The following is a 26,078-nucleotide window of genomic DNA, read 5'->3' as shown; positions in this document are numbered from 1 at the left end:
ATGCTTCCTTTTCGTTCCTCTCACATTACACGTAGCTGTGATGTGTAAACAATTTGTGTTCACTAAGACTTTAGATATAAAAATTAATTTATTTTATTCAGTTGGTTGAACACAGGGGGCGGGGGGGAGGGGATGGGGATTTAAACAAAAGCTTTTCTATAGCTCCCTAACCTGTGTATGGTTTCAAATATAATTTCATCGCTCAAGTCTGCAAATGTACATTCCCAAAAATACCAATGAAAAGGCATGCTGTTATAGCCAATGCTTCTCTTTCTATTCCTGGGGAAATAAAGTGGTCACTCTATGAATGTCACCTTAGCCTTTACAGGTCCTCCAGGAACCATAAGACAATGACTCTTCAACAGAATATCTCTCCTGCCTTCACCAAGTCTGCTCCTTTTCTGTAAGTGCTATGCACCCTACTGCCATTGCCCACATCCTGTCAATATTTAACAAATGTACCTTGAATAACTGATACTCATGTTCGTTGCATGCTGTCTCCTGATATTGAAGGCTCATTGGAGCACAGAAATGTTTCTGCTGCTGAAAGGTTCAATAATCAGACAGCGACCCACCTCCTGAGTACTAAATATATAAAGAACTTCTCTTCATTTTAGCTACTGATTCTAAGTAACTTAGGCAACCATGAGGGTCTTGCTTTGCATCCTCGGGGTCCTTGCCTTGTTGTCCACAGTTCCTCCAGGTAAGATTGAAATCTTTCTTTCCAGAGTTATGAAAATACTAGGTCTTCCAAGAGTTTGAAAATAAATTAGATTGCACCATTCAAGGAAGAATGTGAGAGGAGTGCATTGGCTGCTCACAGGAAGGGAAAGTTGATGCTACTACATCCATAAAGTGGTGCCTTTCAGTGATGTATCCTGTTATGAAATCTAACTTACAATTGTGCTTGATCCAAAGATGGTGGAAATATGCTCAACATATACACACACAAAAATAGGGGGGATTGAAAAAATGGAAAGTGAGTGGTGATTAGAAGGGCCAGGGGTAAAGAGGAGGCCACTCCATCATAACCTGTGGTTCACAGAACATTCTAATCATTAATCTAGGTAGAGGGTAAAGAACTAGGTGGAAATTACTATGTGTAGTGGAGGCCAAGATTCCACCTCAACACTTAATCAAATAACCAATTGTACAGACTTATTTATTGAATAATCAATCCTATTTTAAAAACCACTAATACTATGTCATAAATACATGTTCATCTTTGAGCTTATAACTGAGGTTTATATTATTATCTATTGATTTACTTATCTTTTCTGATGCATATACTACCTTGGAGCACATTTTAACACCTGTAAATTCAAATTTTTCTTCATTATTCTTGTCTTTTTAAAAAAAAATTATTGAGATAAAATACACCATAAATTTACTCTTTTAAAGTGTACCATTTCAGTGATTTTCCGTATATTCATAAAGTTATGCAATCATCACCACTATCTAATTCCTAGACATTTCATCACCCCTAAAAGCAACTCCATATTCATTAGCAGTCATTCCCCATCTTTCCCTTTCTTTAGACCTTGGCAACCACTAATCTGCTTTCTGTCTCTATCAATTTACTTTTTCTGGACACTTAATATAACCAATCATGCAATACGTGACCCTTTGTGTCTATTTTCTTTCACTTGGCTTAATGTTTTTCAAAGTTCACCCAGGTTGTAGCATGCTTTAATATTTAATTCCTTTCAACTGATGAATAGTATTCTAGTAAACGTATACACTATATTTTATTCATCCATTCGTCATTGATGGACACTTGGATTGTCTCTGCTTTGGGACTATTATGAATGATGTTGCTATGAAGATTTATGTGTGGACATATTTCCAATTCTCTTGGGTAAATACCTGGGAATAGAATTGCTGTGTCATATGAGTAACTCTATGTTTAACTTTCTGAGGAATTGCCAAACAATTTCCACAGTTGCAGGCTTCATTTTACAATCTCACCAGCAATGCACAAGGGTTCCAATTTCTCCACATAGCCACCAACACTTGCTATTTGTCTTCATTATTATAAATCCTAGCTGGTATAAAGTGATTTCTCATTATAGTTTTAATTTGCATTTTACTTTGCAGTTCATTTGCAATGTTGAGCATCTTTTCATGTGTTTATTTGCCATTTGTATATCTTCTTTATAGAAATGTCTCTTCAAAGTTCTTTACTCCTTTAAATTAAGTTGTCTTTTCTTATTGAGTTATCAGGTTTTTTTTATAATCTGAACATTAAGTTTATCAGATGTAAGTTTAAAAATATTCTCTCCCATTCTGAGGATTGTTTTTATTTTTATTGGATGTGCTTGCTGTAGCAAGAAGTATGTTTTCAGGTTCAAAGTTAAAAACAACTTAGACTCAATTGGCTTAAACAATAAAGAAAATATGTTATTACACATAACAAGAAGTCCAAGATTAACCAATTCTAAAATTGGTTAATGCATCAGATTACCCATCCCATCAAGTGTCAGAAAATGCCAAATTTATCCTTACCTAGCTCCTCTCAAGGTCTGAAGATAGCAGTCTTTGCTCTAGACATCATACCCTGACCCACCAAATTACACCAGAGTACAAGGAGGGCATTTCTTCTTATATCAGCAAGAAATATTTTCCCAGAAGTTCCCCAGAAATGGATATAACCACCCCCCAACTAATGCTGGTAAAGAAATGAAGAACAATATAATTGGCTTCAACTAATACAGATTTATGCCTAGGATATCTAGAAGAGTGGTAAGCAATTGAACAGCTCAGGACCCTGGCACCTAAGCACATAGTATATTTACATACTACTGTTTAGTTTTGTCACATTGCCTTAAAATTTATATACAGAGTAAAGGGAACCCTTATACACTACACTTTTGGTGGGAATGCAAATTGGTATAGCCATTATGTAAAGCAGTATGAAGGCTTCTCAAGACATTAAAAATAGAGCTACCACATGATCCAGAAATTCCACTTCTGATTTATATCCACAGGAACACAATCAGAATGTTGGCAAGGTATCTACACTCCCATGTTCATTGCAGCATTATTCACACTAGTCAAGATATGGAAACAACCTAAGTGTCCATCAGTTGATGACTGGGAAAAGAAATTGTGATATATATACTTAACAGAATAGTATCCAACCTTAAAAAGAGGGAAACTAAACCATTTGCAACAACATGAACAAACCTGCAGGACATTATGCTAAGACAAATAAGTGAGACACAGAAAGACCAATACTGTATGATCTCATTTATATGTGGAATATAAAATGGTCAAACTCAAAGAAGTAGATAGTATAATGGTGGTTTCCAGAGGAGTGGGAGAGGGAGAATGGAGAGATGTTGGTCAAAGGATATAAACATTCAGTGATAAAATGAACAAGTTCTGGAGACTTAATGTACAGAATGGTGACTATAGTTGGTAATATATTGTATACTTGACATTTGTCAAGAGAATAGATCTCAAGTAATTTTACCACTCAAAGAAAGAAAAAAACTATGTGAGGTGGTGGACATGTTATCTCATGGTGATAATAAATTCACAATGTATATTATATCAAAACATCAGCCTGGCTGGTATGGCTTAATGGTTGAACGTTGACCCAGGAAATAAGAGGTCACTGGTTCAATTCCCAATCAGGACACACACCCAGGGTGCAGGCTCAATCCCCAGTGGGGGGCATGCAGGAGGCAGCCAATTGATGATGTTTCTCTCTTATCAATGTTTCTATCTCTCTATCCCTCTCCCTTTCCCTCTCTCTAAAAATCAATAAAAACATAATTTTTAAAAAAAAATCATATTGTATACCTTAAATATATGCAATTTTATTAATCAATCATTCCTCAATAAAAGTGAAAAAATACATACACCCCAAAACTGTGATAAGTGAATATCGTCATTGCAACAATACGGATGGACCTTGAGAGTACTCAACTAAGTGGAATAAGCCAGAAAGACAGGAAGACAAATACTGCATAATCTCACTTTCTTGTGGAGTCTTTAAAAAGAGTCATACTCATAATAACGGAAAATAGGATAGTGGTTACCTGGGGATGATGGGTAGAGAAAATGGGGAATTGTTAATCAAAGGTTCAGTTATGCAAGATAAACAAGTTAAGAAGTTCTGCTATCCATACAGTACCTATGGCTAACAATACTGTATTGTATACTTGAAATTTACTAAGAGTATAGACCTTATGCTAAGTATTCTTACCACAAATAAGAACATTAATAATAATAAAGAAGGTGGGAGAAATCTTTGATAGGTGATGGATATGTCTATGGCTTTGATGGTCATGATGGTTTCATAGATATACACTTTTCCCCAAACTTATCAAGTTCTATACATTAAATATGTACAGTTTTTTTACACCGGTCATATTATGATACAGTGGTTTCAAAATCTAATCTAATAAAAGAGAAACATGCAAATTGACCACACCTCCGCTATGCCCCAAGCCATGCCCACCAGCCAATCAGAGCAACTATATGCAAATTAACCCAACCAAGATAAATCCCAGATACCTGCTTCCAGCCAGCCTCCACTGGGAGCTTGGGTGGCTGGGGGCGTGGCCAGCCTGCAAACAGCCATCAGCCCCTCACCCAGGATGGCTATACCCTCATGGGGTGAGGGTTCCCGCTGGGGGGCTTGGCCAGCCTGAAAACGGCCCTCAGCCCCTCACCCAAACTGGCCAGGCACCCCAGTGGGGACCACCACCCTGAGGGGGCTGTGGCCAGCCTGCAAACAGCCACCAGGCCCTCACCCAGGCTGGCCACACCCTAATGGGGTGAGGGTCCCCACTGAGGGGCTTGGACATCCTGCAAACAGCCATCAGCCACTCACCCAGGCTGGCCAGGCACCCCAGCAGGACCCCTGAACCCTGAAAGGGGTGTGGCCAGCCTGAAAACGGCACTCAACCCCTAACCCAGGCTGACCAAGCACCCCAGTGGGACCCCCACACTGAAGGGGCTGTGGCCAGCCTGCAAACAGCTGTCAGCCCCTCACCCAGGCTGGCCAGGTACCCCAGCGGGGACCCCCACCCTGAAGGGGCTGTGGCCAGCCTGAAAACAGCCCTCATCCCCTCACCCAGGATGGCCAGGCACCCCAGCGGGACCCCCACCCTGATCTGGGACACCCTTCAGGGCAAACCAGCTGGCCCCACCCATGCACCAGGCTTCTATCCTATATAATAAAATGGTAATATGCAAATTGACCCTAACAGCAGAACGAGTGGGAATGACTGGTCACTATAACACACACTGACCACCAGAGGGCAGATGCTCAATGCAGGAGCTGCCCCTGGTGGTCGGTGCGCTCCCACAGAGGGAGCTCTGCTTAGCCACAAGCCAGTCGATAGCTGTCAGTACAGTGGTGGTGGTGGGAGCCTCTCCTGCCTCCTCAGCAGCGCTAAGGATGTCCAACTGCAGCTTAGGCCTGCTCCCCACTGGCAAGTGGACATCCCCCAAAGGCTCCTGGGCTGCCAGAGGGATGTCTGACTGCCAGCTTAGGTCCAATCTCCTGGGGAGTGGGCCTAAACCAGCAGGTGGTCATCCCCCGAGGGGTCCGAGACTGCGAGAGGGCACAGACCGAGCTGAGGAACCCCCCGAGTGCACAAATTTTTGTGCACCGGGCTTCTAGTATATTATATAAAATGTCTCTTTATTAAAGTATTACAACTAAACAATGAAAAAGACATGATATAATTACAATTTCACCATTGTGCAACCCCCATTGCATTAATGAATCTAGCCATTGAGCATTAGTAACTGCTATCATCTCCCACAAAAAGACAACCAGACATTATGGGTCTCCTTATAAAACACACACACACACACACACACACACACACACACACACACACACACACACCAATACATTGCAGCTAGCTAAAGGAATCAGACATAAATCTGATCAAGCCTCTGAATCATGCTGCCAATTTTCTGAAAATACAGAGGACACAGGAACATGCTGAATCCTCCAAGAGTATGCAATCAAAAAATATCAGCTGTGGGGAAGACTACAGGTTAACCATAACAAGTTCTTCAATGTAAAATACACATATATAAGAAATAATTCAGGAAGTACCTGTAGATTTATAGGTAATAGCAAACATTGTGATGAGATGAAAACTAAACTGTAATGTCTAGGGATGAAAACTCAGGTATTAAAACACATTTTTAAAAGTAAGGAAATTATTACTCTAAAACTTAGGATAGTTTTGTTTGGGAGCAAAGGATAGAAGAAGAGAGAATGAGAGTGAGAGAGATCTGGTAACCGAAGTGAGAGATTATGGCTCATGGGATCTTGTGTAGATCTCAGAAACTTCCTTAGTAAATGAGACATGGTTTGGGGCCTAAATACACTGGAAAGTTGGAGCCAAGACACAACTCCCTCTGTCTCCTTCTCATTCTCTATTGGTGATTTTTTTTAATAAAGCAAGAAAGTAAAGGAAATAAGAGATAACTTCCCCATTTTTCCACCACCATACAGCTTCTAATGTAAGCTTACTCTGCCTTCTCTTGATTTTCTGACTTAAGGCTATCCCTTCCTCCTACACCCTGAATTTTATCCCCACTCACTTTTTAAAAACTCACTCTTGAAATTGAACATTCTTTCTTAAATCATAAATCTTCACCCCGAAATGAATGTGTCATTTTAGAAAAAAAAATATGCTGTAACAGTTCTCATCAGAAACCTTTCTCCTTTCAGCTATTTCCACTTACAGAAGAAATAATCATTTACCTTTATTCATGATCTCCACTTTTCTCAACTATAATTTTTTGTTATTTTTTTCTGGGCAAGTTCTTTATTGTTGTTGTTTTAATTTATTATGGAACACTTTCAACATTAAAATATACAAATAACTAACATAACACAATATGATGTTTTCTCTTTTCAAAGCGAGAAGCCTTGTTTTTAACAACAGATGTTCTTCATTATACCATAAATGCAGAATGAAGTGCAATCATGATGAATATGCAGTTAGATACTGTTCTGACTCGAGCATCTGCTGCAGAATAAAGAAAGTTGACTTGAACAAAAGAAAGAAGTGGTGAAAAGTCCAACTCCATTTTCTTCAGACTCCAAGAACAGAAACTAAAAATGAATAAGATTCCCATCTCTACATAAGAATAATTAGTCCAGCCAGCGTGGCTCAGTCACTGAGCATCAACCTATGAACCAGGAGGTCACGATTTGATTCCTGGTCAGGGGACATGCCCAGGTTTTGGGCTCAATCCCCAGTGGGAGGCATACAGGAGGCAGCCAAAAAGTGATTCTCATCATTGATGTTTCTAGCTCTCTCTCTCTCCCTTCTTCTCTGAAATCAATTAAAATATATTTTTAAATTTTTTTAGAAAGAATGATTAATATGAAAGATAATGGAAATTCATGATAATTCTGTTGAGGTTAAAATAAATATAAATTTAATAAAGGCTTACATTCTATTTTCATGTGTGCATGTTTACATTCATTTCCTCAGTTTAGATTCACAACCACATTGTTGTTTCACCAATAATACGAGAACCCAGCCCCATCACTTATTCACTTTTTGACCTTGGGGAAATGCTTTAGTCTCTCCCTACCCCGGTTTCCTTATTTATGAAGTGGGGTAACAATAGTACCTACATCATGGTGTTATGAGGATTATATGCATTAATATACATAAATCCCGAAGCAGCACCTGACCCCAATATAAGCTCCATATGTGTTCATTATAATTTCATGGACCAGAGAATGTGATCTTTCTTACAGCATTTTGGAATCTGTTAAATCATTCTTTGTGGTCTAAGTTAAAATTGATATTTGTTCAAATTTCCCGTGGTTTTGAAAAGAAGGTATTATTTTCTGTTTCTGAGGGAATACAATCTTATATAAACACAACATATTTATGCAACATTACGATATTTTAGTAATCTAGGACCAGAACACTAGAATGAGGACCAAGAAGAAAGAAGAGAGGCAGATGGATTTCAGGAAGAGGAATGAGAAAATTTAGTGGCCATATAATATAATGAGAAGAAGGTATAAAAGGGGATTCTGAGGTTTCAAAGCTGGCAAAGAGATGGTTAGCTTATTTAGCTCACTAAACTAGAATCTAGAGAAAGTAGGTTGGGAGTATGAGGAAAGTTAATAAGGAGATGTTTTGGGGCCTAGCCAGTTTTGCTCAGTGGATAGAGCACCAGCCTGCAGACTGAAGGGTGTAGGTCAGTTGCAGGCTTGATCCCCAGGCCTAGTCAGAGTGTTTGAGGGAGGTAACCAATGTAAGAGACATCAATTTTTCTCTCTCTGTCTCTCCCCTTCCTTCCACTCTCTAAAAATCAATGGAAAGATATCCTCAGGTAAGGATTAATAATAATAATAAATAAATAATAATAATAATAATAATAAAAGAGAGATGTTTTGGCATAGTAGAATTTCAGCATAAAGGAACATGAGTATCAGTCCACTAGGCACATGCAAAAATATAACTTAACTTTTTATAAATGAACTTAATTCCTATTATGAACTTCATGCTACCTGATCACAGAAACTGAAATATAGTCAATTTAGAGTCACTCCTCTTTTCTCCAAGTTACTTGTAAGTTCCAGAGAAGTTAAACATTGGTGAGGCATCTGAGAGAGCCTTGATTAAGGCATCCTCCTGACTTGGTCTCCCATCACTAGTTAAGGTATGACTGCTGAGTTGCCTCTTATTCTTAATAAAATTATTAAAACTCTTTGGGTGAGGCTCATTCCTTAGTGCATACGATGCTTCTGCTACTCATACATCATTCTGGGTTACCAGAAATTCATATGGGACTGTCTATGACTTCACCACTTCCATGATCTCAGCCATACAGGGATTATGCTACTGCTCCCTTCCCACGCTGGGGGGACCTGTGTGAGGGAAGGGGGACCAATGCTATGAGACTATTTACTAAATCGGACCATGCAATCAATGCTGAGCTATGTTCTTGCCACCTCTCTGTGTTCCACTAACCTAAGGGAACACTAGGGCCTCACTGCTCTCAGACCACACAGCATTTCTGTCCTCCATCACCCTATGCCATTTCTCTCCTCTCTCATTATATAAAGACCAGGACTAAAAACAGAAGCAATGACCCATCACAATCTAAGCTGTCTTTCCTCATTCACTCCTATCCTCTCCTGCTGCCTCCAACTTATTTAAGACTTGGTTTAGAAAAACCTTAATCTCAGACTTCTAACCTTCAGAACAATGACACAATACATTTCATTGTTTAAGCTACCTAGTTTGTGGTCATTTATTATGGCAGCTCTTTAGAACTAATACACCAGACTTCTTTTATCTTTTACTTCTTTCTTTAATTTATTTTTAATTAAATTTATTGGGGTGATGTCAACATAAGAAATGCCCAAATGTGTATTTTATGAGTTTATTTGAGCTAAACTGATGACAATTTCTGGGAAGCAAAATCTTAAGGGATTGAGGAAAAGCTCAAGAGAATGAAAGTTATGCACCTTATTTTATTATTTTTTATTGTTTTATTTTTTTATGCACCTTATTTTATACACTAGAGGCCCAGTGCATGAAAATTCATGCAATGGAGGTGGGGGGTTCTTCAGCCCAACCTGCCCCCTCTCACAGTCCAGGAGCCCTCAGGGGCAGGAGGCAACCCAGCAATCAGGGGAAGACAATGCCCCATCACACCTCTGCTGCTGCCACTGCCAGCAGTGCAAGCCTCAGCTGGCCCCTGGTTACCTGAGCTTCAGGTGGCCCTGGGTGGCTGGGCAGCTGACATCAAGGCTTGCCTGTGCCTCGGGTGTTGGCTGGGCAGTCACTATCCGAGGCTTGCCTGTGCCTTGGGCCAGCCCTGGTCGGCTGGGAGGCTGATGGGATTGGGGGTCTCTGGAGGCCTTGCCACATGCCTGCCACCCTGGCGGGGCTGAGGGGACTGGGCACTGCCATCTTGTGACTGTGGGCACCTCCATATTTGAGGGTGTGGCAGTCATTTAGCATATTCCCTCCTTATTGGTTGTGGGCACCACCATCTTTGCGGTCGGGACAGTCAATTATTGGCTGTGGGAGCTACCATCTTTGCAACGGCATGAGGGTCAATTAGCATATTCCCTCTTTATTAGATAGGATTATAATTAAAGGAGGAGGTGTAAGGATGGTTACATGAAATTCACTGGTGATACTTTAGGACAGCAGTTCTCAACCTGTGGGTCACGACCCCTTTGGCAGTCGAACAACCCTTTCACAGGGGTCACCTAAGACCACCCTGCATATCAGATATTTACATTATGATTCATAACAATAGCAACATTACAGTTATGAAGTAGCAACGAAAATAATTTTATGGTTGGGTCACAACATGAGGAACTGTATTTAAAGGGCCAGAAGATTGAGAACCACTGCTTTAGGAGGACTGGAGAAAGCCAAGCAGGGAAATCTCTAGGATTGCATAAAAAGTAAAAATGCCGTAACCAGTTTGGCTCAGTGGATAGAGCGTCAGCCTGCAGACTGAAGGGTCCCAGGTTCGGTTCTGGTCAAGGGCATGTACCTTGGTTGCGGGCACATCCCCAGTGGGGGGTGTGCAGGAGGCAGCTGGTCGATGTTTCTCTCTCATCGATGTTTCTAACTCTCTATCCCTCTCCCTTCCTCTCTGTAAAAAATTAATAAAATATATTAAAAGTAAAATGAATAGACACATACTTCTTTTACATTTGTGAATATAGAATAGTTAAGAATCAATAATTATTCTGATAATAATAACAATGATTGTATTTGTTGTCTTTGCTCTGATGCTGTGGTTGCGCTTTGAGGGGTCTGGAAAAAAAAGCAAATTACTTTGATATTTCAAAGGTGTGTTATCATAGATGCAAAAAAAAAAAAAAAGATAGCAGACAGGCTCAGTTAAAGTGAAGATTGACCTTTGTGCCCTGACCAGTTTGGTTCAGTGGATAGAGCATCAACCTGCTGACTGAAGGGTCCCAGGTCATAGGCTCGATCCTTAGGAGGCAGCTGATCAATGATTTTCTCTCATCATGATACTTCTATCTCTCTCTCCCTCTCCTTTCCTCTCTGAAATCAATAAAAATATATTTTAAAAAGAAATAGCATATCATTCTCAGGTCTCCATTAGTACTTTTGGAAAACCCAGGTGGGGGAGCAGTGCCCTTGTCAAAATGAAAAGTTGTTGAATGGGGACAGCGGTCAGTTTTCCCTCATCTGAACTTTGCCAACTCAGGTGCCTCAAGAGAGATCAGTGTAGCATATCCAACTGGAGCAGGGCACACCTCAGACCTGAGTACTTCCCTTCCTCGCTCTCTGGCAGCCCGTGCCAGACCCTACCACCAGCCTCCTCCACAGCAGAGCCTAGCCATGAAGCCTCTCCTCATTGTATTTGTCTTTCTCATCTTCTGGGACCCAGCGCTGGCAGGTAAAGTGGAAATCTTCCTGGGGGGTTCGTCCTAGAGAAGAGCAATTCCACTAAGCAAACCTATGCATGTCTTCCCACCATGGACCCTTTAATTTTCAAAGTAGAAAAAGCATCAAGCAGCTTTGATGTCAGCAAGGTCTGAGCTTGCATCTTGGCTCTCCAACTTGTTAGCTGTACTGCTGTAGGCAAAAGTCTGAGCTTCTCTGAACCTCAGTTCTCTTCACTTACAGAACAGAAATAATAATACTAGCAAGAATTAAATGATATAATGTATAGAATACGCCTAAAATAATATGTGCAGGACCTGACTTATGAGAAGTATTATATTTTCATTAGTGACGCCTCATCTTATTTTGCCACTAGTTTGTCTCTAACTCAGGAACATATCTAGTCATACTAGTCAAAACCAGCAAATGGTGATGACATTTTAAGCCTCCTAATATGCGGAAATTGCGTATAATAAAGTTACTATCTGTCAATGCCTTAGGTACATGGTGAAGCAAATGTGGAACTGCTTGTTCCAAGAAAATTAATGAGATCCTATGTGATAAAAGACATGAAGGACTAACTGGCCTCATGTTCTGACTTTAGAAATCTCACCTTGAATATTCTCCTCACTCAGTGGAATCAATTCAAATCTATATTAGAGGGTCCCGTTTAATTTCTCACCCTCCCTGCAGTATTTTCTAGGCAAATGAATCAGATTTTCAGATCATATAACTCAATGGGCTTAAATTAAGAATCCCTAGGATTCAGGCCTTTTAAAGCTCTTGATGGGACTGATTCCACTATGACCACAGATCTCCGGACAATTGCATATAGTCTATAATATTCCATTTATTGTCTTATACATTCCCATAGCTACTCTTTTTCATAGGACTTTCTCATCTCCTATGCAGACCATTACATTTCATCTCCTCGGGCTTCCTTCTTGCCAGCTAAGTAACCCTGACCCCTTCTTTTTTCCTATAGGACAATTATCCTCCAGGGCATGATGACTTGGATAGGGTATGTGTTGACTCAAAATATTTACACATGGACAAATACGGACACTCTTGTCCTTTTAACGCCTTCTTACACATGAGCATAAAGAAACATTCATATTTTATTGATCCTGTGGAGTAGCATGTCTACAAAATTGTAAGCCCAGCTCTAATGCCTTGGGCTCTAATAAGAGATCCCAAATCTGATTTCATCCTCCTCTGAACTCACACCATTCCATATGGCAAATGTGTCACTAGACTTGTCATGTTTTTCTCCTCTCTTACAGGTATTTTGTGCTTCTTCTCTCTTTGTCTAGACTGAAAATTCTTTGAGATTAAGGTCTATATTACACTCAAATCTGCAGCCCAACAGTACCTGAGTTTATAAAAACTGGTTTGGGAATGAATAAGTAATTAAAAGTGAGTTAAGAATTATATACATAGGTAACTTGATGGTTTCAAGTTATTATTTGACCAATTTGGGCAAACTTCCAAGTTACTAATTACCTTAGTCAGCTCAGACTGCCATAACAAAATACCACAAACTGCATGGCTTAAAAAAAAACTTTATTTTCTCATAGTTTTAGAGGCTGGAACGTCCAAGATCAACTGCAGGTCGATTCAGTTTCTGATGAGAGTTATACTTCCTGCCATCTTCTTTCTGTGTCTTCTACCACTAAGTCTACCAGTCCTATTAATTTAGGCCACCAATCCTAATGCATTCGGGCCTCACTCTTATTACATTTTTTTTAAGTCTTTATTGTTGAAAGTATTGCATATGTCCCCTTTTTCCCCCATTGACCTCTCCCAGCCATCATAACAGTTATGACCTTATTTAATTACCTCCTGAAGTCCCAATCACAAATACAGTCACACTGAGGATCAGAGCTTCAACATATGAATTGGTGAGAGGGGGCTGCAATTGAATCCATAGCACAAGCTAATTTTTTTCAATCAGAATCTATTAGAATTAATTAAATTCTATCAGAATAAATTGATTCCAACAAAATCAGTCATTATGAACTAGTCTCCTTAGAATCAGTGTAGAAAAAAAGGGGGGGGGGGCTTGTTATTTTATAGTCCAAACAGCTCTATAGTGAATTCTCCTTCCATTCATTGTCTTTCCAGGCATGAATCCAATAGCATCAGAAATACACAAGAAATGCTATGGAAATGGCATCTGCAGACTTGAGTGCTATGGAAGTGAAATGTTAGTTGCCCTTTGTATGTTTCGACTGGAGTGCTGTGTCAAAGGAAACCCTGAACCCTGACATGAGAAGCCAGTGAATGCCAATGAACTTGAAAGCCCTGACCACTCCCATCTTTCACACAGCCAAGGAATTTATATTAAACGGTGGCACAGAGCTGGCATTTTTATAAACCTTCAGATTCTTAGGATTTTGGATTTTTAAAGCTGGCCTATAGCTTTCCTAGAAGCAGCTAAGCTTCTCATGAAAACAACTTAGAATACATTTTCCCACTTCAAAGTGATATCCGGGCTCTCTTCAGTGCCTATTTATCTCTTTACTCATGGAAAGGATGACTTGGTTATTCATAGAGGCTTCAAATTATAAAAACGTCTCTGTATACTTAGACTTTACCATTCCTTCAGCTCCCCACTGACCTTCTCTTTGCTCCTCCCATCTACAGAGGAGCAGATCTGCCCTGGCCTCCCGTTGACCTTGTGCATCTCTCACATAGAACACATAGGCGAGGCCTAACTGCAGGCTGGCTTGAGTCTTGACTGGGCCTAACCCTGCAGTTCTCATTCACCGCCCTGGCTTCAGAGAGTGAAAGCATGGGACTTCCCACCTCAGCCTGCTTAGTGTCCAGGCTATGAGAACACTTGGCTATGGTGTATAGCTGGCTCCTGAGCAGCAGAGTGGCCCACCACCTCTGCTGCCCATCATCTGGCCTCTCTGGTGGGGTATCATCCTGTGAGACCAGCTGCTAACACCATGTTTTGTTGCGTGTGTCAGTTAATTGTCTAAATCCATCTGGATTCATTTGGTTTTTTTGCCAGCCAAACTTGTGAAAGTACTAGAGCCTCGGTACACAAAATTCGTGCACTGGATGAGGGGGCCCTCAACCCGGCCTGCGCCCTCTTGGAGTCCTTACTCCTTACTGCTCGCCTGCTTGCTGCTCCTTACTGCTAGGCTCACTGCTCCTTAGTGCTCGCCAGTCATGAGCTTGTCTTCTGGCTGAGTGGCACTCCCCAATGGGAGTGCACTGACCACCAGGGGACAGCTCCTGCATTGACTGTTTGCCCCCTGGTGGTCAGTGCGCATCATAGTGACTGGTCGTTCTGGTCTTTCCATTGTAACAGTCGCTTAGGCTTTTATTATATAGACTAGTGGCCTGTTGCACAAAGATTCATGCAATAGGCCTTCCTTCCCCTGGCTGCCAGCACAGGTTTTCCTCCGGCCCCCGAAACCCAGGCCTTTGGTCCAGCTGCAGCAGCGAGGCTTGGCTTCTCTGCTCCGGCTGCTCCCAGCCCCCTCCTTTATTTTTTTTTCCAGCTCCTTGAGCAGAGGTCAGGGTTGGCTGGAAGCCTGGGTCGCCAGGGGCACTCCTTGAATGGAGCCCAGGCCCCCAGTCCCTCCTTGAGTGGAGCCCAGGGCCGGCGGGAAGCTCGGCTTCCTCCGTCGCCAGGAGCAATACAAGCCTCCTGCTCACTTCAGCTCCGTGATCACCACCATCTTCAGTCGTCTTCAGTCTTCGCTCCGTGCCTGTGTATGCAAATTAACTGCCATCTTTCTTGGGTTAATTTGCATAATCGCTCTGATTGGCTGGTGGGTGTAGTGGGGTGATGGTTAATTTGCATGTTTCTCTTTTATTATATAGGACTAGAGGCCCGGTGCACAAAAATTTGTGCACTGGCGGGGGTGGGGAGGTGTCCCTCAGCCCCACTTGTGCCCTCTCACAGTCTGGGACCTCTCGGGAGATAACGACCTGCCAACTTAGGCCCGCTCCCGGGTGGCAGAGGGCAGGCCCAATCCCTAGGTGCAGCCCCTGGTTGGGCTCAGAGCAGGGCCGACTGGGGAGTTGGGGAGCCACCCCCTGTCATGCACAGAGCAGGGCGGATCGGGAGGTTGCGATGCCACCCCCAGTCAAGCTCAGGGTAGGGCCGATTGGGGGGTTAGGGTACCACCCCCTGTCACACTCAAGGCAGGGTCGATGGGGAGGTTGCGGCACCACCCCCTGTCATGCACAGAGCAGGGCCCATCAGGGGGGTTGGGGCTCCGTACCCTGTCACGCATAGAGCAGGGCTGATCAGGGGGTTGGGGAGCTCCCTCCTGTCACACACAGAGCCGCAGGGCTGATCAGGGGGGTTGGTCACTGCCCCCTGTCACGCTGCTCCAGGGGCCAGGAGGCCTCGCGGCTCCGCTGATCCCAGTGCTGGGAGGCCTCGCAGCTCCGCTTGACACTGGGGCAGTGAGGCCTCGCTGCTCAGCTGATCCTGGTTCTGGGTGGCATATTACCCTTTTACTATATAGGATAGAGGCTTGGTGCACGTGTGGGGGCTGGCTGGTTTGCCCTGAAGGGTGTCCCGGATCGGGGTGGGGGTCCCCACTGGGGTGCCTGGCCAGCCTGGATGAGGCGATGATGGCTGTTTGCAGCTGGTCACACCCCCTTCAGGGTGGGGGTCCCCACTGGGATGCCTGGCCAGTCTGGGTGAGGGGCTGAGTGCTGTTTTCAGTCTGGCAGGCTACTGAAGCTCCCAACCTCTCCTTTTTTTTCTTTTTTCTTTTTTATTCTGGGATTTATTTACCTTCTATGGCTGTCACTGGAACTGAGAGCTGGCTTTAGCTCTGAGGCTAGGCTCCAGCTCTGAGACCTCGGCTGCTGATCTGGGTTTGTTTGGGTTCTATAATTTTAACACTGTTGCAACTCCAGCTCTGAGATCCTGGCTGGCTGAAAGCAGGTTTCTGGGGATTGTTTAGCTTCTATATTTGCAACATTATTTCTTAGAGTTGCAGCTCAGAGGCCGGCAGTGGCAGGCAGGGAACCTTGGCTTCCTCCTTCACTGGAGCAAGCAAGTACTCCTGTTCGCTTCAGCTGCCTGGCTGCCGGCCGCCATCTTGGTTGGCAGTTAATTTGCATATCTCGCTGATTAGTCAATGGGAAGGGTAGCGAAGTTACGGTTAATTACCATGTTTCTCTATTATTAAATAGGATAATAGGCCAACCTAGCAACTTGCATTGTGCTGGTTGTCTTACTGACTACTGTGATGCTACGGAATGTCTACCCAACTGCTCAACACCATCAACCTATATACAGATGCTTGAGTCTGGGAAGACTGCATGTGCTGCTCAGGAAGAGGGGAGGGGTGGCAGAGGGGGATAGAGATTCTGATTGTGGAACAATTTTCTTCCTCTTCAGTGCTGAATACAGTTTGGACTTTCTATTAATTCTGCGACTGTAAAACTCTAGCTGCAAAGAGCCAACTGCTGACAGGGTATAGGGCTGAGGAAACAATGGCTAAGTCCTGGCCTAAAATGACAGTACTGCCTTTCCAGCCTCCTCACTGCAACTGGGAAGAGATGAAGGAATAGTAGGTGAGAAAGAATAAGGGGTTGTGAGGTGTTCTACCCTCCCAGACATTGTTCAGCCTATGCTAAAATCCCGTGCTGTGTTAACTGGGGGCATACTAAGAATATAGTAGAGTGTGTCTTTCTCTCAGAAGCCCATAATGTGGAGTCATTAGGTATGAGAGATGGCCTGGAATGGTAACCTCGGTTGTTAAGTATCCAGAGTATGGAATGGAATGTATCAAGACAGGGCCACGGAAAACTATTCTATTCTAAAGAAGGCAGGGAAATTATATATATATATATATTTCAGAGAGGGAGAGAAAGACAGAAACATCCATGATGAAAGAGAATCATTGATCAACTGCCTCCTGCATAGCCCCCTTCCTCTCACTCCACCGCTCACCCCCCCACCCTACCCCCCACCCCCAGGGATCAAGCCCACAACCCAGGCATGTGCCCTGACCGGGAATCAAACCATGAACTCCTGGCTCATAGGTCATCGCTCAACTGCTGAGCCACACCAGCCAGGCTTATTTGAAGAATAATGCCGGTGGTCTTAATCCAGCATCTAGAAGGGTTCAGGAATCTGGAGAAGCACTGTGTGTAAATTAATCAAGAGTCCAGAGACAAAACATAATTTTGAAAGGCATTATGGGAATCAGAGAAGACTTAGATAAAGGAACTAAGTTCTCCTTGTCTCAAGACACCTTACTATTTAGTAACACAATTTGTCCTAAGGCAAGGTAGATATACACATCAAAGAGTAGGGCTACTATACAGAATCCCTTGTCAGATTGGGGGAATTTGCCTACAGCTGTTCAGGTGTTTGGCCAGTAGGAGACAATAACATGTAGATTGAGATGCCCTGAGCAGTCTGGCAGCAAACAATCATTTTATGCATCCTTTTCCAGGGGTTTGGGGAAATGCCTTCAGCCATTTCCAGATGATTCAGCCCTGCTGACATGCTGGAACTGGCTTCCGCCAGAAGAACACTGAATCTTCTGGAACTGCAGCCTCATAACATCCCAGATAGCCTTATTTTACTCTTCCACTTCATATGTATGTTCTCAAGACACAGATAAACTAAAACTTGAAAACAATCCAGCTATTATTGGGGAATTTGAAGTATTACTTTCCCCACTGAGTGCTTGAGGTGGAGTCCTTACAATATCTCGAGAAAAAGAATTTTCGGAGACGCTCACAGAAGAATGAATGATTTTTATTTGTGTGGAATCACATCTCTGGGTTGCCAACATCCCATTTCCCTTAATCCAGTCCCTGAAGAAGTGTAGCTGGGGATTCAGCAGAGCTAAAAGCAAAGCCAGTGTGCAGTTTCCTTTCCATGTCGCAGGCAGGTCCAGTTCAGCATCAGGCTGGTTGCAGTCCATTAGTCCCCTGTGTGTGGGGGTCCCCATGGTCATGGGCCATGTGGGTAAATGCAGGGAAGCCAAAGAGTGTGCCCCCGCTGCAGCAAGAGTCCAAAAACCATAAGAGAAAACAAGAGGAACAAGAGAGCAAACTCCCTGGTTTAGGGGATTAAATGTCCCAAATTTCCCACACTTGCAGTGACCACACCTATTCTGGCCAATGACTTGTTCCCAGGTGTAACTGATAGGCACGTACCCTCCAGACTCCACCCCACTTTACTGGGCAGGTGTCTATCTCCCCTCCGCTAGACCCCTGGGGAGTGTAAAGCTGTAGCTGCCCAAATGAAATGACTATAATATTTGGCCTTCCCTTTGCTCCATCCCTATTATTAATAAATAGGTTAATTATAATGGTATCCCAGTGTGCTGATTATCTAAAGAGCCTCTCTTTCCAACTAGATGAGAGGACATTATTAGTGAAAGGGCGAGGGCTACGCCCTCCATCTTACCCTAGCAGCCATGTGCTCAGCAGGGCTTCTTTCTGGAAGCCCAGGCCTCTGCTAGCCACGCCCAGGATTTCTTTGAACTAGCCAGTGACGGTCAAGGGAGGTGCGTGCCATGGATATGACCACATCCTGTGTGGGAGGACCCGACTTGCGCCTGGCCAATCGGCAGGGCCCACGGTCACCTCTCCTCCCCTTACTCCACCCCCCTATAAAACTCCTAGCCCTCTCTCTGCCACCTGCTGCTGTGTCAGTAAAGAGGGTAGGGGAGCCAGACCCGGGTTTGTAATAATTAAAGACTCTCTGCTTTTGCATCGGACTCGGCTGGCTCCCTGGAGTGGTCTTTTGGGGATCCTGAAATCTGGGCATAACAATTAGAGTCCCTTTAGAGAGGTGACCCCCTGAGTTCCCCCTGCTAGAAGAATCAGAAACTCTCTGGACTCTGCTTAAGTATTAAAAAGCCAGAACCACCCATCATCATAAAAAACCAAAGTAAAATATATAAGCCAACACTACACTTGTTCTACCTTACTCTGCCACAAACCCAAAAGTTTACTTTCACATACCATCAGGTAATGAACTCTGTTACTAAAAATGATGGCTGCAAACTGCTTTATTCTTTTCACACAAAAGTATGTATATTGCATGAGCAGCTCTAACTTTTCTGGGCTTTTTTAAAATACAAAGCCTTGTAAAAACAAACAAACAAACATGAACTGGCCAAATCTCCCAGTAAAACAAAATATGGAAGGGTTTTGATACAATATAGAGAAAACTTCCTTCAAAATTCTTTCTGGTGTGGACAAAAGGGGCCACATGCTAACCTGACAAGCTCAGGGAAGGCCTGCATGGCAGTCTTGCAAACTCAGAGACCTAAAGTAACCACAAAAGATGGTCTGAAATTAAACTTTAACTAAAAGCAATTATGGTAGGTAGTTACATCCTAGGCCAGTATCTTCACTGCAAGGTCAGCCTTTACCTTATCTGAGCCTATCTATCTCTTTGCATCTATAATAACATACCCTTGAAATGTCTGGGTAACTTGTAACTTCTCTTTTTCTGGACCCCTTGGGGCACAACCTAATGTGCCTGGGCTCCAGGACAGATACCACAAATTCCTTCATTGTCATGTTAATTGTTCCTGAACCCACCTAAGTATGTGTCTATTATTTTACTTTTTATCCAATCCCAAGGGTTTCCCTGCTTTGCTTTCTCCCGCCTCTCTAGTCTATCACCAATGGATTTCATGTAACCCACCTATGTCCCTTTCCTTTGATTGCATTGTATAAATACAGATGTAACCTGCCATTCTCCGGAGCATTATCTCAATTTGTTGAGGTTCTGCTTCCCGGCATAGGTTGACAATTTGTCTCAAATAAATTCACAAATTTTTTTAAAGGTTTCAATGGTTTTTTATGTTAACACTGGATATCATTCTCTGATATCCCACTCATCCAACAGCAAAAATTACATTGTTTCAAAGTGATATCTGGTATGTCTAGAATTTGTAATTGAGATTCTGAGAAACCTCAAGGGCAAGAAAGAGTTCTGTCTTCTGGAAAAAAACCAGGATTGTCTAACATGAGCCAGTATTTCAATCTAGAATGAAATGTGTCCTTATCTCCCCACTCTGTATAATAAAGTCTTCATCATAGTGGGGGGGGGGGGCGGGGCAGGCGGGCGGGGGGGGGGGGGGGGGAAGGAAGCTTATTACTTAAATAAAAAGTGGAATTAATGTCTCTGATTTAGCTAAGGAGCTGATCAACTTGAACTGACCCTTTAAAGATTCAGAGATCACAGCAAGAACCACAAGACAGATTTTAACTCTGCCTTCTCCTTTTGCTCATCTTATCCAGAGTGAGTCAAGATAAGGTAGAGGGGGAAAAATCCATTTGTTTTCCTAGTATTCTGAGTGACTCTCTTTACCCACTTGCTTCCCATAAGCCAGAGAGACAGAGACATCTTTATCTTGTCCCCTTCTCTTTTTTATATATATACTAGAGGCTCGGTGCACAAAATTCATGCAGGGATATGGTCCCTAGGACTGGCCTGCAATCAGCGCCATCTTCCCTGGCTGCCCACAGCTGGCCCCGCCCCCCACCGCTAGCCATCCCTGGCTCCCAGTTTGCCATCAGGTGGTCAGAGCCTGCTGGCCAGGGGGAAGAACCAAGAAGTCAGCCATTCCCACCCACTTGCAGGCCCCACCCCTGTCTCAAGTTGCCCTCTGTGGGTGAGGTGACCAGCAGGGTGGGTGGGGGCCTTGGCCTGGCGCTGCCCGCATCCCCTGCCACCCATCCCCATTTTCTCATTTGCCATTAGGCAATGGGAGCCTGCCAGCCCAGGGGGAAGGGACTGAGAGGTGGTCAGTGCACCTCAGAGTGACTGGTCAAGAGGTCATTCTGGTCGTTCTGCCAATAGGGTCAATTTGCATATTACTCTCTTATTATATAGGATTTTTATTGATTTCAGAGAGGAAGGGAAAGGGAGAGAGATAAAAACATCAATGATGAGAGAAAATCATTGATTGGCTGCCTCTTGCATTCCCCCTACTGGGAATCTATCCTGCAACCAGGGCATATCTCCATACCAGGAATTGAACCGTGACCTCCTGGTTCATAGGTTGACACTCAACTACTGATCTACACCAAGCAGGCTTCCCTTCTCTTCTCTCACAGAATGGTGGAATGGTCCCTGTGGTTTGAACTTGTGCTATAATGAGCTATAATATAAAAAATGATCATGTATGGCTTGCTTAATTAAATTTAAATCCCACAAAGAGCAGGAACTGTTATAATTCTAATATTCCTTCTTTTATTTTTTTAATATATTTTATTGATTTTTTACAGAGAAGAAGGGAGAGAGATAGAGAGTCAGAAACATCGATGAGAGAGAAACATCGATCAGCTGCCTCCTGCACATCCCCCACTGGGGATGTGCCCGCAACCCAGGTACATGTCCTTGACTGGAATCGAACCCGGGACCCTTCAGTCCACAGGCCGACGCTCTATCCACTGAGCCAAACCGGTTTCGGCTAATATTCCTTCTTTTAATAGTACCCCATACATTATGTAGGCTTTCTTTGCTCTCTTTTATTATTTTCTCATAGTTGTCCTCTAACTGGGTTATTTCAAAGTTTCTATCCTCTAATCCACTGATTCTATCTTCTCTTTGATCTATCCTGCTTTTGATGCTCTCTGTTTTTTGTTTTGTTTTTTAATCTTATTCATTTATTCTTCAGCTCCAGAATTTCTATTTGGGGCTTTTTTTTTAAATGATTTCTATCTCTTTGTTAGATTTCTCATTTTGTTTGTGTATTGTTTCCTGATTTTTTTAATTGTCTTTCTGGGTGTGTTGGGGTTTGTTTGTTTGAAGTTCATTGAGATATTTTAAATTATTTCTAAAGTAAATTGCAGATCCTTTTGTCTTTGGGTTCAGTTATTAGAGAATTACTGTGATCTTTTGTGATGTCATGTTTTCTTCATTTTTCATGTTCCTTGTTTTGCATTTCTTATTTTAAATCTCAAGTAGCAGTGTCCTCCAATCATTACTAGCTGTCTTCATATGGAAAGTATATTTTGTTGGTCTTTCATGTAGCTGGGAGGTTTTCTGACTTTATATAGGTATATTTGCCCCATACTTCATGCATCCTATTATGGAAGAATTCTTAACCTTGTGTGTCTTCTCTCAATGTTACAGTGCACCAGGCTGACCACTAAAAAACTCTTTAAGTTTTCCCAAAGATGGCAACACAGCTCAAGATTGTGATTTGTGTAATTTACAACAAATTTAGCTCCTTTTCTGTGTATACGTCCTGTCTACCTGAGCTCATTCTCGCCACCACCATCAGGAATGTGCACAAGAAGCTGGCAACAGAGTCAGGAGAAAGGTGGGGTTGACACGTAGACCAGATGAGGAATTCTCAGGTGAGGTATTCCCAGTGCCTTATGGGCAGGCTTCCTGTTGGAATCCAGAATAGAGTCTGCAGGAACCACATCCATTTAATTCACTCACATTGAGTCTGCCTCTTTCCTAGTAACCACCCTAACCCCAGTCATGAAGATGTATTTTGGAAGCAGATAACTTGTTGTCTAGTGTCACAAGTTCACAGCTGGAGAGGAAATTTGCCTCAGGATAAACCATAGGCCAAGTCTCACCTATACCTACTTTTGATGCTATTTAGATGAGATTTTGAACTTAAGCGTCATGCTGGAATAAATACTGGCTTTTGGGTATGTGGGGGTGGGATGATGATATTTTACATGTGAGAATGACATGAATTTTGGGAGGCTATAGGGAAGACTGTTATAGATTGAATCGTGTGCCTCCAAAAGACATATGTTGAAGTTCTAACCCCAGCTCCTCAGACTGTAATCTAACTTAAAAATAAGGCTGTTGCAGATTTTCAGGCGAGGTCATTTGGATGGTCCCTAATTCAGTATGACTGATGTCCTATACACAGGGGAAGTTGGACACAGACACATGCAAACCAGGAGAACACCATGTAAAAATAAGGACAGAGATTGGGGTTATGCTTCCATAAACCAAGAAATGCCAGAAAACCACCAGAAGCGCGGCGAGGTGCATGAAACAGGTTCTCTCTCACAGCCTTTACAAAGAACCAGCCCTGTGGATATCTTGCTCTTACACTTTCTAGCCTCAGAACACTGGTACAATAAATTTCTGTTGTTTAAAGTACCTGATTTGTGGTACTATATTATGGCAACCCTAGCACATTAATACAGGAAGTAACTGCTATAGTTTCTTTGGAGAGTGATAAAAATATTCTAAAATATATTATAGTAATGATTGCACAACTCTGTGAATATACTAAAAATCACTGAATTATTCACACTAAAGAGATGAATTTTACGGTATTATAGAATGTGAATTGTAGATCAGTAAAGTTATTTTAAAGAAAAACTAGCCCTAGCCATTTTTGCTCAGTGAATAGAGTGTTGGTCTGTGGACTGAAGGGTCCCAGGTTTGATTCTGGTGAAGGGCACATACCCAGGTTGCAGACTTGATCCCCAGTAGGGGGAGTGCAAGAGGCAGCAATCAATGATTCTCTCTCATCATTGATGTTTCTATCTTTCTCTACTTCTCTCTTCCTCTTTGAAATCAATTTTTAAAACTAATAAAAAGAAGAAAAAGAAAACTAAATGGACAACTAACCCATGTCTGAGAAACTCCACTTATGGGTATTGACCCAAGAGAAATAAAAGCTTATTTTCACAAAATTATTTGTACAAGAATGTTCATTGCAGCTTTATCTCAATAGCCAAAAATGTGGAAGCATCTTGATGTGCCTCAAGAGGAGAGCTGATAAACAAATTGCAGTGAAATCATAAAATACTATGGAGCAATGAAAAGGAATGGACTGTGGATATAAGCAACATCATGAGAAAAACATAAAAATATTATCTAAGTGAAGGTAAAATCCTTACACAAGAGAGTATATACTCTAATAATAACATGCATAGAAACTTCTAGAATAGACAAACTTAACATTTGGTTAATATAAAACATAGCAGAAGTTGTTGCTCAGAAAATTCAAAGTTGGGGGCAAATATCAAGTGGAAAGGGAAATGGGGGAACTCTCTGAGTGATGTAAATGTTTGAGATCTTGATAAGGTTTACATTACATCGCTATATGCATTTGTCAAAACTCTTAGAATGGTCCACTCAAGATCTTTGCATTTCATTGTATGTAAATTTTATTTTTTTAATAGATTAAAGGAAACTAGTCCCTGGTTGATGTGGTTCAGTGGATAGAGCATCGGCCGAGGATTGAAGGATCCTCGGTTCAATTCTGGTCAAGGGCACGTGCCTCAGTTGCAGGCCCAATTCTGGGCCCTGGTCAGGGCTCGTGTGGGAGGCAACCAAGCAATGTGTCTCTCTCACATTGATGTTTCTCTCTCTCTCTCTCTCTCTCTCTCTCTCTCTCTCTCTCTCTCTCTCTCTCTCTCTCTCCCTCTCTCTCTCTCTCTCCTCTCCCCCTCCCTTGCACTTTCTCTAAAAATCAATGGAAAAAATATCCTTGGTTAAGAATTAACAAACAGCCCTAACCGGTTTGGCTCAGTGGATAGAGCATCGGCCTGTGGACTAAAGGGTCCCAGGTTCGATTCCGGTCAAGGGCATGTACCTTGGTTGCAGGCACATCCCCAGTAGTGGGTGTGCAGGAGGCAGCTGATCGATGTTTCTCTCTCATTGATGTTTCTAGCTCTCTATCCCTCTCCCTTCCTCTCTGTAAAAAATCAATAAAATATATTTTTTTTTAAAAAAAGAATTAACAAACAAAAAGGAAAACTATTATACTCCAAGTAGTAATATAACTCTGGGGTAATAATATAATTCTAGGTACACATGTACTGATGTTTGTAACTTACTTTGAAATGCATCCAAGCAGTTAGATGGGTTGTTGCATATACTTTTTACATCCATTGAAGTGAGGTCTTTGTGTGGAGTTGGAGGGCTGCTATTGGCCTTAACCTAGTGGCATAAGTTCAGTTGTATGTGGAGAAGGGGATGGACATTAGGGGGACAATTTTTGCAAAGATTCCTGGAAGGAGAAGGGAATATGGGCTCCATAGGATGGTATCTCTTTCCCTTCAAGCCACATAAACATCTTCCTGAGTTCTGTACAGAAGAGATTGCAGGAAGTAGCAGTAAATACTGTTTTCAAAAGAGACTCTGCGAGACCTGAGACCATGAGCCTCATTGATTTAGTGCCTAGGTAATGGAAAAAAAAAACAGGGATATTTACCCTATCTTAGTATGGACCAACATAAGGCTGGCTCAGTGAAACCTACACAGTATGTGGCAGCCCTTTCTTTGCCCCAAATAATATGGAGAGACATCAGTGTGACTACGACAGCACCAACCACAGTTAAATTTCAGTGGTAGACACCAATACAGGGACCCAATGAAGCAAAGCTTGAAAGCTTTGTATTTATTTTTGTTTAAAAAATTCTTATTGGAGAACCAAGATGGCGGCATAGGTTAACGCCGGAGTTTGCTGCTTTGAACAACTACTTCAAAAGTGAAACCAAAAAACGGAAGGGACATCACCCAGAACCACAGGAACGCTGGCTGAGTGGAAGTCCTACAACTAGGAGGAAAGAGAAACGCATACGAACACTCAGAGGAGGCGCAGTGCTGAAGTCAAATTCTGAGGTGCGGAGTGCGCGGAGCAGGCTGGCGGCGGAGGGCGCGGTTGTTGTTTTCAATCGGGAGGGAGTCGCAGACTCTGAGCTCCAGATCCGGGCGAGTCTTTAGGGACCCAG

The 26,078-nt window shown here is 42.6% G+C and overlaps 2 protein-coding genes across 2 annotated transcripts; both read left to right on the top strand.

Moving 5' to 3' along the window:
* Positions 1–645: 645 nt before the first annotated feature.
* On the top strand, positions 646–7,056 carry LOC132234241 (beta-defensin 131A-like). The gene is made up of 2 exons (XM_059695283.1): positions 646–703; positions 6,902–7,056. Exons 1-2 carry the CDS (start codon positions 646–648, stop codon positions 7,054–7,056), a joined length of 213 nt encoding a protein of 70 aa, XP_059551266.1.
* Positions 7,057–11,348: 4,292 nt separating this feature from the next.
* Positions 11,349–13,660, top strand: DEFB134 (defensin beta 134). Its single transcript, XM_059695281.1, has 2 exons — positions 11,349–11,406; positions 13,518–13,660. Exons 1-2 carry the CDS (start codon positions 11,349–11,351, stop codon positions 13,658–13,660), a joined length of 201 nt encoding a protein of 66 aa, XP_059551264.1.
* Positions 13,661–26,078: the final 12,418 nt, after the last annotated feature.

Source organism: Myotis daubentonii, chromosome 5 (assembly GCF_963259705.1).
Source record: "Myotis daubentonii chromosome 5, mMyoDau2.1, whole genome shotgun sequence".
Lineage (NCBI taxonomy): Eukaryota > Metazoa > Chordata > Mammalia > Chiroptera > Vespertilionidae > Myotis > Myotis daubentonii.
This window is presented reverse-complemented; position numbering and strand designations above follow the sequence as displayed.

What these genes read in the sequence shown, in the direction of transcription:
- LOC132234241 (XM_059695283.1), top strand. Translation starts at nt 646, where the DNA reads ATGAGGGTCTTGCTTTGCATCCTCGGGGTCCTTGCCTTGTTGTCCACA. An exon ending in GTTGTCCACAGTTCCTCCAG is followed by an intron (nt 704 to 6,901) that starts GTAAGATTGAAA and finishes CTCTTTTCAAAG; the next exon opens with CGAGAAGCCTTGTTTTTAAC.
- DEFB134 (XM_059695281.1), top strand. Translation starts at nt 11,349, where the DNA reads ATGAAGCCTCTCCTCATTGTATTTGTCTTTCTCATCTTCTGGGACCCA. An exon ending in CTGGGACCCAGCGCTGGCAG is followed by an intron (nt 11,407 to 13,517) that starts GTAAAGTGGAAA and finishes TTGTCTTTCCAG; the next exon opens with GCATGAATCCAATAGCATCA.